The 15,829-nt window shown below is 44.4% G+C and overlaps 1 protein-coding gene across 1 annotated transcript in view; it reads left to right on the top strand.

Moving 5' to 3' along the window:
* Nucleotides 1-6: 6 nt before the first annotated feature.
* The window catches only part of CA10 (carbonic anhydrase 10), a 445,670-nt gene continuing 429,847 nt past the window's right edge, over nucleotides 7-15,829 (top strand). The window contains exon 1 of the mRNA XM_019517280.1: nucleotides 7-194. Coding sequence (XP_019372825.1) covers nucleotides 134-194 — 61 coding nt within the window. The 5' untranslated portion in view covers nucleotides 7-133. The remainder of the gene's footprint in view (nucleotides 195-15,829) is intronic.

Genomic DNA, 15,829 nt, shown 5'->3' on the forward strand with positions numbered 1-15,829 from the left:
CAGCTCGGACATGTGCGCGCAGCCCCGCGGCCGCAGCCAGCGCGGGAGTGCGGCGGGAGCGGGGCTGGCCCCGCGCTATTGAGCCTCGTCCCGTTTTTCCGCCGAGGGATGCTCCTGGCGTGAGGCGCGGAGGATGGAAATTGTCTGGGAGGTGCTTTTCCTGCTGCAAGCCAATTTCATCGTCTGCCTTTCAGGTAAGGGGAGGGATGGGGGCATTGCGGGGTGGGCAGCGGGCATCCCCCCGGAGCCCAGGGGCATGGGTGCCGCCAGGGACCACAAGTTCCTCAACTCGCCCCAGCCGGGGGGCTGGGTGCCGCCAGCATGCGGGTACTTTGAAGGCTGCTGCTGGGTCTCTTTTTGTGTGTGTTTGTGGCTGTAAATGGATTGAATCCCCCCCCCCCTTTATAATAGCCCCCTTTTGCAGCTGGGAGTCCTGTTTCAGGCTCTCCGGTCTCAAGGTTGCAGGCGTTTCTCCCTCCCCGCTGCGGGCAGTCAGGGTGTCCCCTGTCCCGTGTGTCAAGGGGCACGGCCGGGCTCTGGCATTAAGGATTGGAGCAATTTATGCCCTGGGGAAAGCACTCTTTTCGGCTTGAAAAGCCCTGGCTGGCTGCTTCGCTTGCCATAGCAGGCGGCTGGAATAATTACCATTGCAGGAGCAACGAGGGGTGGGGGGGCTGTGGGATTTCTAGCTCGGGACGCTTGGGGGATCTGGGCTGCCTGGCTCCCTGCAGGCTGCCTCTGCCCTCCAGTCTTTGCCTTCATCTGGGACTGGCAGCACCAGCCATTACATTGCAGGGAGGGAGGTCCCAATGGGTGACAGAGCCACGGGCTGATGGGGAAACCTTCCCGGTGACCAGGCAGAGACTGGCCTTAGCCAACCCCTCCCCACCAGACCAGCAGCCCCTGCCCCATCCCTTCTGCTGGCTCAGCGTGCAGAGCCCACCCCTGCTGGCAGTCTCTGCACCGATTCCTGGCTGAACCTGGAAGGAGCCAGGGAATGCCCACCCTCGGGTAGCACTGGTGCCAGGGTGGGCATTACCTGCACCCAGTCGTGAACTGGCAGTGCCTGCATCAACCCACTGGGTCACGGAGCCCTTTTTTTCCTGCAGTGATACCGCGCGCCACCAGGCTGGGTGGTGTGTTTTCTGATGCTGGCAGCAACTCTGGCTGCCCTTACTCCCTCACCTATGCTTGCTGGCACTGCCTAGATAATGCACCCTCTCCCTCCTTGAAATGTCAAAGCCTGCTGCCTCAATCATCTCCATCTCATGCTTTGTGGTTTGTCTCCGTGTGATATGCCACCTGTCTAGCTCTCCAAGAAATAGTCACTTCCCGTGACACGCACAACAAGAACACAGGAATCAACCTTGCCGTGCTAAAATACCAAGAAGCCTTCTGACCACTTGCAGCAGTAACATACTGAGATAGACGCTATATGGGTTCTTACACCGAGCTCATCGCTCGACTATCTAGCTGGTATCTCCTAATCTCCCTCCCTTCAGAAATCGAAACCCAGGCTTGTGAAACTGATAGTAAGCTGGGTCCTACAGGGGCTCTCTTGACTCTCCATCTCCCTCTAGCTCTGAGAACAGTCTGATAGCCATCTCCTCTTTTTTTTTCTTTTTTTTGGGAATAAAACAAACCACAAGCTGCATCTGCTGCATGATGAAAGCTGTGGCTTCAAATATTTTGGTTTAATCCCATGCAGAATATATATGTCCATTTAGCTTTCAGTTCCATATTTTTTCCTCCCTCGGGTTCGTTCTTTCTCAGAGATCCAGAGTATTTGTCATCCTGGCAAGAAGAATTAAGATCTGCAGATATCTGCCTGGCACTAATGCTTTGTATCTCTTCGTCCTTTTTCATGCTCTTCTGGAGCTTATTAATTTAACAGTGCTAGTCGGGCAATGGTTGAGGTACAAGACAAAAAGTAGCCTGTTAAGAAGTTAAATTGATTCAAATCTTGGCTTCCAGAATATCGTGCTGTTAGCATGCATCATACCTCTGTCATGTCTCTCACGAAAAGAAATTAGGTGAGAGAAGTTCTTTAGGATTTGCATCTCGATTACAGAAGTAAAAAAGAATGGCATCAGTGAATTAAGTAATACATTTTTTTTTCTTGGTAAATCAGTACATTTTAGGAAGACATTTCTAAGACTGTGCTTTTACTTTCAATGGTGTATGTGTATCTTTCCTGTGTTAGGGAGTAAGGCCCTGACTCACAGGCTATTTAAGTCACAGAGGCTTCTTCTATTATTTTCGATAGATGTTAGATCAGACCCTGTTTAAAGCTACAATGCAAAGTGGCATTGTTAGTCATCAGCCGATTAATTCAGCCTGTCTGCTGAGTAGCTCTATCAGATTTTGTCCTGTATGCTTTTATGTAACACTACTTAAAACACAATATTTGCTGAACAGTTTCTTATCCAGTTCTGGACTTCTGTGACACAATTATATGTTAAGACTGAATTCTTATAGTTGCCACTTTTGAATGCCCCTCCCTCGTAACAATTTAAGTTGATCGAGGGAGCAAAACGGAAGGAAACACCATTTATATCACAAATGTTACGTAAAATTGTTTTAGTGGACTATTAGTAGTTCTTTGTGTAGGAAAGCAGTTTTATCAACTAAAATACAAATACAGTATGATTTTAAAGGAATAATTGTAACAGTCTCCTCCCCAATGTTTTATTCATTGGTCAACTACCTATACCTCAGTTGTAATATTTTGGGGTGGATTGTCTGGGGATGAATGGTACTAGGATGCAGAGATAAAACAAGTATGGTTTTCTTCCAAGTATTTTTCGAGATTGTTTAATTTAGTGGCACTTAATTTAAAACACGTCATTTATATGTTTCGTCTCAGGTACAGCTTGTCAGCTGGATGCTTTCATTTTCTGGGAATACTGAATCAGTGCTTCTGCTACTTAAAGTTGTTTAAAAAATATTACCTAGCTTCTTTTGTGTGAATGATAAATCAAAATAGGCTTTTGGAACAAGAACATAATTTTAATCCCTTAAAAGGAATTGAAAGGCCTTTTTTTTTTTTAATACGATGGTGAATTTTTTGTTCTGGTGAAGAGAATTGCTTAAAGGTATCGGTGATGAAGATGCTCTTAGAGCTTCAGCTACTAATGATGATACTACAGGATATCATTAAGAGAGTGTTGTGCCAATGGAGTTGTTGTCCTTTGGATAGGATGTTAAAATAAGATCTGTTCTGGCTGCTGTTCCTGTGGAGTTGCAGATAATCATGACAGCAAATAAAAAACAAGGAGATTACAGCCTGTGGTGTGATGGCCAAAATTCCCTTCCTGTGTAATACCACTGCGGATTAATTAGCAGCAATGTTCACAGCTGTAGGTGGGCTGTTGCTGGCCACGCAATGGCTGCCACGTTTGCTTGCACAGCCATTTGCATCCACTGGGTGTAATGTTTTGAGGGTTGTAGACATCTGCAACAGAAAAGCTGAGATGTTCTTTTCAAACCTTTGCAGCACACTTCATTATAAAATAAAGAATGGCTAGCATCATCCTTATTTAATGAGAAGGTCTCCACTTAAGGAAGTTTGCCCATTAGTCTTCTCAAAAGAAGTCGGTGTGACCTGGCTGCTCCGGCTCCTCAGGGTGTGCTCTGACTGTGACACAGTATCTCAGGAGGCCATTGGCAGTTCGAAGGTTGTAGTCCTGAAATGGCCAGGGCACTCGTTATTTGAGAACATTCTCATTTTTCTTAAGAGTTTGCTGTTTTCCAGTCATGGATGGGCAACGCCTGATCTCGTTGTAGCCTCCTTGAATTCAGTTGGAAGCACCAAGGAGCCATAAATCACAGCTTACTGCCCGACTGAGGCTTCCCACGTGGAGGAACTCCTGGGCGGTGAAGAGTTGGCCTAATAGCTTCTGGCACTGAGGATGTCTGGGGGGAGTGCAATGGAGCAATGTTGCATTTCTCCAGCTGTTTTAAGAGCTGTGCCCTCTGGTACGGCTTAGAGCAGCTCTAAAGCCTGCTCTAAATTGTCGGGGGTTGAAGTAGCTCTTGGATGGCCTGGTATCTAAGAAGCACTAAGGTGACATAAAGCCTGCTTTGCTTGCTCCTTTCAAGTCTCATCTTCAAACACAACAGGGAGAGACCTGGAATTTTAGGGCCTGATAATTCCCGTTTCCTACCAGAGTACAATTGGCATAACTCAGTGAGTGTTCATGGAGATGAAAAAGAAATGTACAGAAAGAGTGCTAGGTCTTCAGTCTCCATTAATTTCTGTGGCTGTACTGTACTTCAGGAATTCAGGACCAAAAGCTTTGGAAACAAATTCATAATTGTCAAATACTGCTTCAAAACTGTGATTTTTTTTTTTTTCTCTCGTGTTTGAAGTAGGTAGAAAATAACATAAAGAGTGTAATGTTCAGATGAAAACAGCTAGTCCCACTAAGGGGCATATGCAGTTGATCCCACTAGAGTCAACATACGGGTTGATAAATAGGCTCTTACGTTTAGTGGGCTAGCCCTTCTGGCATCTCGTGTACTAGGTCTCCCTCCTGTTCCCTGGGTACAGGCCTTTATCCCCACACGGAGCCCATTGAGGTTCATGGAAATCTGCACAGATTGAGGGATCCTTCTGTGCATATCAGATGGCAGGTTTGAGCCCATATGTTGGCGAGAATAACAAAAGGGTTTTTGATCCAAAGCCTTGTAGGTTGAGAATAGTTGCACAATTTGTGTAGGTACCTCTGCAGCACTGTTCTGAATGTCTTGCAAGTACCATGAATTTTGCTGCCTTCTCAATGGGTGACGATGTACCTGTACTTAGGCACTACTGAAATAATGGCCTTGCCGTCCATTATAAATGTTTTCATTTGCTTTTCTGTTTTATAATTTCAACCATTCTGTTTTAATTGTTAGCTTTTCATCACACGATAAGAAAGACGCCAAAGCATGAAAAGGATAAGGCACTTATTTTTAGCTGCACAAGTCGAGAAGCTTGTGAATTGTCTTGCACATTTCATACCAAACTGTTTTATATCAGGCAAACCTAAGGGGAGAGATTTGTAATCTTTGCTATTGTTTCTCAAAGAATAATGATTGAGATGCACAGTCTCTTGATCTTGCTCTGCTGACTCATTGTTAATGAAACTGAATTAGATACTAGCCCTGCAAGACAAAATTATTTAAAAATGAAATCAGTGTTCCAATTAGCTGGCCTAAAATCTGTCTTATCTGTAGAAGGCACTCTTGACTTTATTTTAAGAGATGGCTGATTTCATATTCAACAAATGCATGGTCCTCAGCTTTTGCCCTTGAGATTTCAAAAGAGGTTTCAGTTATAATACCTTCAGCAAACAGCCTAGATGTTAAATTCATCAAGTATTTAAATAGTGGATAGCTTTCCTTGTGCATCATGAATATTCACTGTGTACCACTGAACAGGAAAGGCCAGCTTATCGTCAGAATATTATTTCCATTTTCCCTGAGTGTTGAGCAAAGTATTTTTGTACCTTTTTGCCTAAGGGTTGAAATTCTAGACGAAGGCAGTAGGTGCTTTTTTTTTTTTTTTTAAACTTAAAGCTGTGCGTTGTTGCTAACCTGTAGATGACCAATGCTCTTATTGCAAGGGTTGAACTGTATTACTGACCTATTGATGTTTTAAATGGCAAGAGAAGGCCACAAGGTTTTGGCTTTTCTGAAAGGGAAATAAAAGCTATTGTGTATGCTGCCATTTATCAAGATCAAAATCAGCTAAATAAATGCCTCTCTTCAACTGTTACAAATTAACCCTGCTTCATAGCTTGGTATTGTACTAAGAACTGTGTTTCTCCTGGCTCTTTGGAGCACATATTAATAGGGGTTTTTGTTAATGGTCTTGCAATTGCTCGAATTGCCGTTCACTGCTAACAAGATCTCTGAAACCTGACTGTTGATTGAAAATCCTATTTATAGCTGTTTTATCACAAGTTAACTGCAACCTTGTCCCATGGTCAAAGCTAGGTCAGAGTCCATTATGACAACCCTTCAACATCATACAACAGTTATGTTGGTCCTCTGATTCTTACCCTATTTATAGGTCATGTTTGGAGAACTGGAAGGAGGACGTCAAGCTTTTACCTGGTTTGCTTAGAATCAGTGTTTCTGTTTTTAGTGTGACTACATTTGCATCGTAATGCTATCAAGCAATGTAAAAGCGATTGTCAGCAATTGGGGATTCCAGCTAACAAACACAATTCTATTATGATAGACAAGCTGTAGTGGTTAACAATAAATACACTGGAAAGATGGTGGTATTCCTTATAAGTATTGGCAGTGGCATCTTCCAGTGGAATTTACTGCCTTTACTGCTTACCACTCCAGCCAAAGTAAAACAGTATTTCATTCTAAGGCAATGACACCAATAATAACGCTGCTGTTGCTGACTTACCTAACTCACAGGGACATCAAGAGGTTTAATTCAGTAAAGATTATGAAGTAGTTTGAGGTCCTCCAACGGCATGTGTTAAGTTCAGATATTATTATAGGAATGTAGGAACAGCCATAACAAATCAAACCAATGGTCCATGTAGTTTACTATCCTTTCTACAGTGATGGCCAATACCAAAGCTTCAGAGGCTAATGTAAGTGACCTTTCTTCCATCCCAAACATTGATTAACTGGGGAATAAACTGCCAGTGGGAAAAATCTCTTTCTAAACTCAGGTACTTGGTTTTTGGCATTTGAATCAGAAGTCTGAAAGTTTACATGAGGATATCCAAACCCACTTTAAACTCCCTTTTGTGCCGCTGCAGTGTTCAGGCCTGATGAGTTGTAGAAATCTAGACCCTGATCCTGCAAGTTGCCCTGAATGATAGATCTTTGTATCCCCATTCCCTTAATTGAGGTCCTGTACCGTGCTCCCGTGGAGCCCCAAGGTATTTCGTACAGTATGTTTAGTTTTTGCCTGTTACTCAGCTTGATAAATGGAAGGATACTAGCTGTTTTCATTCAGTGCAAATAGGCAGGGCTGGAGTAGGTATGTACCCTACAACACAAAGCAGTGATGGTCACTGCAGACAAAATCAGTAGTAACCTGCATGTGAAATACATTCACCCTCATCAGAAGGCTGCTGGGGCAGCCTGGAGAGGAGGAGACTCTTTGCTGTGCAACAGCTGCGTTATCCACATTGTCAAAAGGCCTCAGAGAGCCATGGGACCTGGTCTCCACATAGTCTTACTGTGATCAGTCTTATTCTTTAGCCTTATTACCTGCTACAGCATTAATTGCTTTCATTTGTGTTTTATGTTAAACTCCTAATTCCAAAGGCGTACTGCCTTCTAGATCAGGTCACATCTAACTTGAATTGATAGACCCTCGTTTCGGTGTCTGTCAGACTCCATCTGTCTGTTTTATGCCAAACAGTTAGCTTAAGCTCTCTCATTATATTGGTCCATGAGTGGGTTAAATGGGCAAGTGCAGCCTTCAGATGCCTGAGGAAACGGGTGATCAAAGATTGCAACATCGGATCCAAAACCAAGCTTGTGGTTTATCAAGCAGTCGTGATCCCCACCTTACCTTACGGAGCTGGAATGTGGAAAACGTATGGGACGCATCTCAAGCCCCTGGAGAAGTACCATCAATGCTGCTTGTGGAAGATCCTTTGAATCCAGTGGAAAGACAGATGCACCAATGTTAGCATCCTCTTGCAGCCAAACACCAGGAGTACTGAGGCAATGATTGATCATCCAACATCAACTTTGCTGGGCCAGCCACATCATCCGGATGTCCGACTCCAGATTCCCAAAGCAGGTTTTATTCTCTCAGCTCAGTCAAAGGATGCACTCGAGGAAGGCAGAGAAAGCATTTCAAGGATGTGCTCAAAGCTAGCTTGAAAAACTGCAATATTGACATTAGCTTATCGGAGACTAGCCCAGGACCACCCCAAATGGAGGAAGTCTGCTGCAAGGATCTCAGTACTTTGAAGCCTTACGAAGACAACAGAAGACAGAAAGGGGGGAGTGCAAGAAACGGTGTGCCACAGACCGAATCGAGAACCCAGTCCCACCCACCTTTCACGGAAACGTGTTGGAGCTGCAACAGAGTCTGTCAAGTCAGGCGAGGCCTCATTAGTCACCTTTAGATCCACAGATCAGACAATCATCCTGAACTGCAAAGTGGTTGCCAATGATGAGAATGGGTTAAATACAAACCACTTTCTGTTTTGACCCGAATTCTTTGCAGCTGGTCTAAGCATTTCATGCTCACTTTGCACTGGTATAAGTGCTCTCAGATCTGCCTTGTCACATACCTGCGTTGTGCTCGTTTTGCACAGACCTGGATGACTATACAAGGCGCAGGGCCAGGGAGAATCAGGCCGGTTTCATCTGACCACAACCTTGTTTCTCTCCTCCTCTATCTTCTGCACTGAACTGTAGATTTTCTCTATCGCAGCCAGGCATTCGCTGGTCTGTTCTACTGGGCGAGAAATAATACCCGTATTTTTTCAAGACTTTTTAGAAAACACCTGCTTTGAACATATTATAGAAATCATGGAGGATTATGGTTTGTCTCTAGAGTGTAGGGAAGCTTAACGTTAAAGTGGGGCCCACATTTCAGAAACAGAATTGCAGTTATTAGGGTTTGCTCCTCCATTCTTTCACACCGGTTTATACTGACATTTTTGAAGTTGCTCTGAGGTAGGACTTATATAGCCTATTGGAGAATTAGGCCTGTCAGTGTTTAACTTAACTTAGGTTAAAGCCTTTCGATAATCCAGAATTAGGGTGAAATTCACTTCTGTGCAAGGAGCCTATACAGAGCTTAGCTCCATTTATGTTCCACTTACACTATTAACAGTCACATTGTGTAATGTTTTACAGCTACTTTGCACGTATATATGTCAGAGCATAAAGGGCAGCAGAGAATCAACTCCTAAATTATTCCCTTCTACTCTGCTGTTTGTTCCACCTGCGTCATAGCTGCTGACCGGCAGATCCCTTTAGATAGTGATGTAAGTACAGGATGCTGTGCGTCTGTCCATGAATTGATCCTGATTCCACTGGATTTCACCTAGCATGTCTATGCCTACTAGTTGACAGTGACCAGTATATTCATTCAGTTCTTCCATTTGAGTAACTCTTCCTATAAAGTCTGCATTTTAATAAGCAGTTTCTTATTGTTTTAATACATTTTCATTTCTACTGGAAAACAAAGCAATCTACAGAGATTCCACGGTCTTCTCCATTTTTGCCTAGATCATCCTGAGGGTACCATGTGGCAGTAAGTAATTGCAGGTGGGATTTAAAGTTATCTGCAGGTGCATAATTTTTATCCTCAATACCCCCCTGGCACTCGCTTTCCAAGTTGTTAGCAATATATCTTTGCCAGTCTAGACTTCTCATGTAATTGTGCCTTTGCCCTAGAGTCACAGGTATTTAACTTGCTGTAGAATGGGATGCAAAATGGAGTAATAAATAATGTGATTTATTTTTTAATAGGTAGCACAAGTAAGTTTTTTTTTTTTCAAACTAGCAAGCTAAAACATGATCTTTTCTGTCAAGTCTTTATGGTGAATTCACATTAAAACCTTGATGTAGCAAACACTTAAGCATCTGGGGCTTAATGTGCAGACCCCGGAAAGTTTAGATTAAGCATGTACTTAAGAATTTCACTGAATCAAGGCTGAACACAAGTGCCCTAGATGAATAATATAACTTCTTCAGTAGAATTTCCCCCATTCTTCATTAAGGTATAACATTTGGTAGAAACGACTTTGTCTGATTAAGGTAGAAAACGACAAATGCTTTGCCAGGCAAAATCTTGGCCCAAATCCTGTTTAACTGATAAGGCATTCAAGTGCAATCTTACACCACCCTGCTTAAGATCCTAACAACCTGTTAGTGTAAAAGATGGATCGGTTTATGCAGAATGCCGATCAGTCTTCCTTTTATTTGCTACCATTTGTGATTTACGGCCTTGTCACACGGGACACTTAGCACATGTTTTATTTAAATCATAGTAAGCATTACCATGCTGTATTAGAAGTTAAAGTGTGTTCTGAGCAGGTGCACAGTAATGTTTACTATGGTCTCTACCATAATTTCTTATACACAATTGGCTAATTATTGGTCCCAGCTCTAGCACCTCGCTGGAGCTGGTTCAAGACTGGTGCGGTGCTGGAGCTGCAACAGACAGTCAGTAAGTTGTGTTTGTATTACCTCTGTGGAGCAATGCAACAATAGCTGAACATGTCTTATTTAATACGATCTGAAGATACGTCTTTCATGAAAAGTCCTAACTTTGCTGCCATATGATGGCACTGAGGATTTGTTGTACTGCAATGTGTAGATATTGGCATTTTAAGTGCAGTTAACATGTCCTAAGTATAACTTGAAACATGGCCCTTTGCCTTAAGGCTAAGATAAAGGCAGATTGCAGAAGCTGACCAATTAGGCTAGGGATAAACATTCAAAAAGCCGGAACCTGAATTGATGCAATCTTTGCAGGTCAGTCTAGCCTGCATAGATTGAACCAATTTGCAAGTGAACCGACATTTACTTTTGACTCCAGAAATGCAGGCACGTGCCTACAGTGGCTCAGTTCCCCTCCAGCCGAGAGGTTTCTCTAGCACCTCCTGCCTTCTGGCCTAAGCTGAGGGAAGGGGATTGGGCAGGCCTGAGTATGATTGGGGAAGGGTTTAAACCCCTACCCTGGCCTGCAGATCTGCCTGGAGGGGAAGAGGGAAAACAGCTCCTGCCAGGGGTCTCCAGCCCCCACCCCCACTCACTCATTGGCTGGCATCAAGAGCAGGGGAAGGGCCAGACCCTAATAGCCTGAGTGGAAGTGGGGGTTTAATCCCCCCATTGCAGGGCCAGTGTGGGCACCAGTAGGCTCAGCTTGTGTGGTTAATCTCCCCATTGCAAGCATTAGCGGTGAGGGCATCAACCCGACACCCTGGGCCAAGTCCCTCTGAGGAGTGGGCAGCTAGCTGCGGGGAGGCAGGATGTGACCTCGGGATGGGGGTGCTAGTTATGCATCCTGACTCACCTCTGCCTCCCGCTGCTGCAGTGTGGCTTAGCCTGGGGCAGCTCTAGGGGTTGGGGACCAGTGCCTGCTGCCTTCTGCTTCCAGCCCTGTGCAGGGGCCATGATTAGCTGGTTCAGACTGGACCAGGGCTGCGGTGATCCATTGCCTCCCCACATCGCTGCCCATGCCCCTGGCCCACAGCAGCCTGCCCTGAGTGCCTGGTGCCGCTGCGAGCAGCCAGCAGGTGATGGGTGCTTCACCTCCAGCCGCCAGGGTAGTTCACTCTGAGGCTGGGAGAGGGAGGGGGCAGGAAGCCATGCTGCAGCTGCAGCCCACCTACAAACCATGGCCCGTGTGTGGGGCTGGAGGGGGGAAGTGGCAGGTACTTGTCTACTGCCACCTGCCCCCTGGAGCTGCCCCAGCCTGGGCCGCACTGCCACAGTGGGAGGCAGTGGTGAGTTGGGCTTCATAACTAGCCCCAGCTCCGCCCCGCTGCAGCTAGGTCACATCCCACCTCCGTGGAGATGCCCCGCAGCTGGCTGGCCACTCCTTGGAGGGACTCGGTCCAGGGTGTTATGTTGGTACCCCCCGCCACTGCTGCCTGCAGCCCAGCCCAGTCCAGGGCTGCAGACCATGCTGGGATTCATAGATTTCATAGACATTAGGGCTGGAAGGGACCTCGGAAGATCATCGAGTCCAGCCCCCTGCCCCAGGGGCAGGAAATCAGCAGGGATCATAGGATCCCAGCAAGATAAACATCCAATTGTCTCTTGAAGGTGTTCAAAATAGATGCTTGCACCACCTCCGGTGGCAGTCTATTCCAGACCTGGGGGGCTCGGAAAGTAAAGAAGTTCTTCCTTATGTCCAGCCTGAGATGTTGGAGGTCTCTGATTTAACTTAAGCTAGGAAGGGGTCTGGGACACAAGTTCCATGAACTGGTTTGACCTCAGTTGGTTAAGTCTGGTACTACATTCAACCAGGTTTATTTCAAACTGGTTTCGGCCATTTTGAAACTGGCTTATGTGCACTGATTTTATGTTCTGTTACAGGTTTAAGCCAGTTTCTGATCACTTAAACCGGATTATGTGTAACTTCTGTCCCGAGCCTTAATGGTCTTTTAAGAGACTTGAGTAGAGCGGGATAGGATTGCACTTAGGTGCAAAGTACCACTTATCTGTCTCAAAGGTGAAATAGGATTTGGGTCCTAAACTATTCTAGCATTACTAATATGGCAGAAAAAAAGCGCGGATTCCAAATTTAAAACCAATTCATTAAATAGAGTGTTAACCCTGACCTTATGGAGGCCAGCAATGAAATACACATTACTTTTCTCAGTAGGAAATAAAGTTTCCATTGGAGCAGAACCAGAAAACTAGACAGAAGGAAGGGCACAGCTAACAGACAGTGATGATTAGCAGGAGCAAGATGGTAACTTCATTTTCAATTTGATTTATTTGAAGTACAAAATTTGTGGGCCAGATTTTAAGAACTATCAGCAGTTTGTGCAAAGCTTGTTCTGACCCAAACTGATGCTGCTAAAGTGCACATTAATGATGTTATAGTGAGCCCTTCTGCATCCAGAAGCCTCATACCAATGCAAGCGGCTAATGCAAACCTGGATTTTGCCAGGGCCTTCCAAACAGACAGTTATGTAATTATTGCCTTCACCTTTCCCATTTTTGCCACTTCACCCTTTTGTATTTAAGAGAGATTATGCATCGCCTTTGTTTTTATGTTTGAAAATGCATCTTTTCACTTGCATTATGACTAAAAAGCTCCTCAGACATTACCATCAACATCTTTTTTTTTTCTATGCTCCTAAGAGACAAACCTATGATTCAGACTTCAGCCCAAAGCAAATTAGAACAAACGTAAACCTCTTTTAAAAGGTCTGCCATATCCAGGTCGTTCCACTGGGGACAAAAGGGTACAGTATGTTTTAGTCATGCGACCTCAGAAAATCAAACATCTGATGACTAATTTAAAATCATCTGTCTTCTGTCCTATAGTATCTAAACCAGGAGATTCTGTACAATTAGAAATGATCCTTTCTTGTACCTAGATACCTACCAGGTGATTCTGGTCATGGAAGGTTTTAGGATATAAAACTTTAAAAAATCACATTTATATTTATATGCATGGATGTGTATGTTTCAGAAATTGTAAAAAAATAAAATAAAATAAAAATTAAGGGAGTGCATAATATGCTATTTGTCTTTTTTTTTTCCTTTCATGAAATACATAAATAAAATAATGGAAAGCATGTTTTCATGAGCAAGGTATACATAATACGAGAGTAGTGTTTGCATTTTTAAGAACATTAATATGTTCCTAACATTGCCTTCATGTACACTATGTGGCATATATACAGTATGCAATCGCATGAAGTGATAGAAAGGTTATATTTGCACTTGTTTGTAATGACACATCTACCGACACACATTTATTTAGAACCTTTTCTTAAATATTATGGAGGCATTTAAACCTGGATACGCTTTTCCCAAATAAAAGATATGTCTGACATGTTTTCTGCCGGGAAAACAGAGTATTCGTTTTAGATACAAACTAGAAAAATATCTCAAATAAACAACCCCCCAAATCAAATCTCAGTTGGCTTCAATAGGCTAAAACTATGCAGAGTAATTACTGTGCCAGGAAATCTTGGCACCCAGGTTTGCTAAGTATTAGGCAGGGTTGCTGGTAAGTAGTGCCATTAAACAAACAGACTGTGACCTCAACTGCAGGGTTTCAAGTATGTTAGAGAAGTCTGCTTATGAGCTTTTCTGGTCATGTGGTCAGAATGATTTTCAATCACTTTGGTCATTGCTGGATTAAAATTGAGAATGCAGAGATTAATGGCCTGTTGTGACTAATCCACTAAACCTCAGTTCCCAGTTTTTTAAATTGACCAAACTTATAGAGAGTTAAGAAATGGTAAGCAAGCTGATATCATCTCTCAATGACATTAGCAGTGACCCACTGTCTATGACTCTTTTTCAGGCCCTGGTCAGAGGGATACTTTTGCATGAAAAATGAATCTTATTTTTATATTTTCTCCTTCGCACCCTCAGAGGGAGTGTTTAAACAAGTCGTGGAGGAAAAAAGGCTTACCATATTTGAACAAAGGTTTAGCATTAGCACAGGGTTGAGGCAAACACAGAATAGATACTCAGCATGAATAATAGGTATAGTACTTAAAATGCCTGATGGGGTTGCACATGGAAAGAGAACTTGAATTTACATGGTGTTAGTACCAGACACTTACGCATTGCAACAAAGCTTGCCACATATACACGTCGCCCTGCGGAGATGTAGCGATGCGCTACATCGCCGTAAAGTGCTCTATGGCTACATAGCAATCCTGCAGATCTACACACGATCTCCAACTATGTCACCGTAGTGGCTCTCTCCCTAGTTATAGCGTGCCGCCACAGTGACGTAGCAGCAAAACCTAACTGTGCGCCCCGCGCGTGACGCAGTAACTGCCCGTACTGTGCCGTGCTTTAGTACTTCCAGTACTGCTACTTCTGGAAGTACTTAAGTACGGCACTATAACATCACCATACGGCAATGTGTAGGTGCTCCCACTGAGTAATTAATAGGACCTATCTGTGATGTCTACTAGCCAGACATGAATTCAAAGAAACCCAGCTACCGTTGGCTTTTGTCAAATGCTATGGACTTTCCTTAGCTGTAACATCCAGAAGGAGGTAGTCAATTGACTTGCTTGCCCTTTGAGAGTTTTTTTTTCCTTCTGAGTGCCCCTGCCAATACTGGAGAATGGAGATGCAGAGCGTGCCTCCTAAAGGAGATTTAAATTTAACCTGTGTCATGAAGCTGAAGTGATTTCCTGGTAGCAAATTTTGCCCCCGCACTGCAAATTTTCAGCGTGGGGCACGTTTTAACATACCTGACCTGTAGTTTGTGGCTCCACAAAGAGGTTTGCAGTGTCACAAACCTCACGTGCCTGTATGTCTAGATCTGGCCTACGGGTTCACCCCCTTCCTGGTACCCCTCTTGTACTTTGAAGATGAGCCTGGAGATGCCGGTGGGAGTCTGCAGGTATAGGTAGGGAAAAGCAAGGAGAAAATATTTGTGTGGGGTCGAGGCTGGGGCTCAGGCTCAGTGTGTTTGCATGTTACCGCCCAGGAAAGGAAAGGTGAGGGAGGGAACAGACACCTCTGCCCACAAGGGCTTCAGCATATGCTGCCTAAACTAGGGACCGTGTATAGCACTTTGACCAAACAAGTGACATGAATAGCTGGAGCTTAGGAGAATGCCTTTGTCTCAAATATCTTTATGCCAGAGTTTGAAGCAGCAGACGAGTATTGATGGCAGAGCCAAGAAGCTCAGTGATGGAAGTAGGGGACACGTAAACTGGTCTCAGAGACGGAAAGCTGGAGGAAGGATTGATGAACACGTTTCTTGTAGCCTGGCTTAACTGTGAGACCAGCCTAGGTCAGGGGGAGCTGAGCTGGGAAGATGACCTGGTTTCAAAGATGAGCCATAAGCTGCAGAAGAGTCCGGTGCAGCCCCACCGCACCCTGTTCCTCCGTCTTAACGAGTCTCTCTAGACAGCTCAGGAAACTGAAGCAGGGAAACAAATGTAGAGATTTTATTTTTGCGTCTGAACATTTGTCTGCTGAGTAATAGAAGAGAAATGGTGTTTTAAAATATTCTGCAAATGTTATGTATTAAAGAGGAAACCCCAGTGCATCTTCACGGCTGGAGTTTGGGTGGAGGGCATGTTGAGGCTGGTGTGGTACCTAGTTTGACAGCATTGGTCCTGGGGGTCTAAAGCAGCTGGGCCCCGTGACATCGTTTCTCTGAAGAGGTGACAGA

Source organism: Gavialis gangeticus, unplaced genomic scaffold (genome assembly GCF_001723915.1).
Source record: "Gavialis gangeticus isolate Ggan-Ray unplaced genomic scaffold, GavGan_comp1, whole genome shotgun sequence".
In the NCBI taxonomy this organism is placed as follows: domain Eukaryota; kingdom Metazoa; phylum Chordata; order Crocodylia; family Gavialidae; genus Gavialis; species Gavialis gangeticus.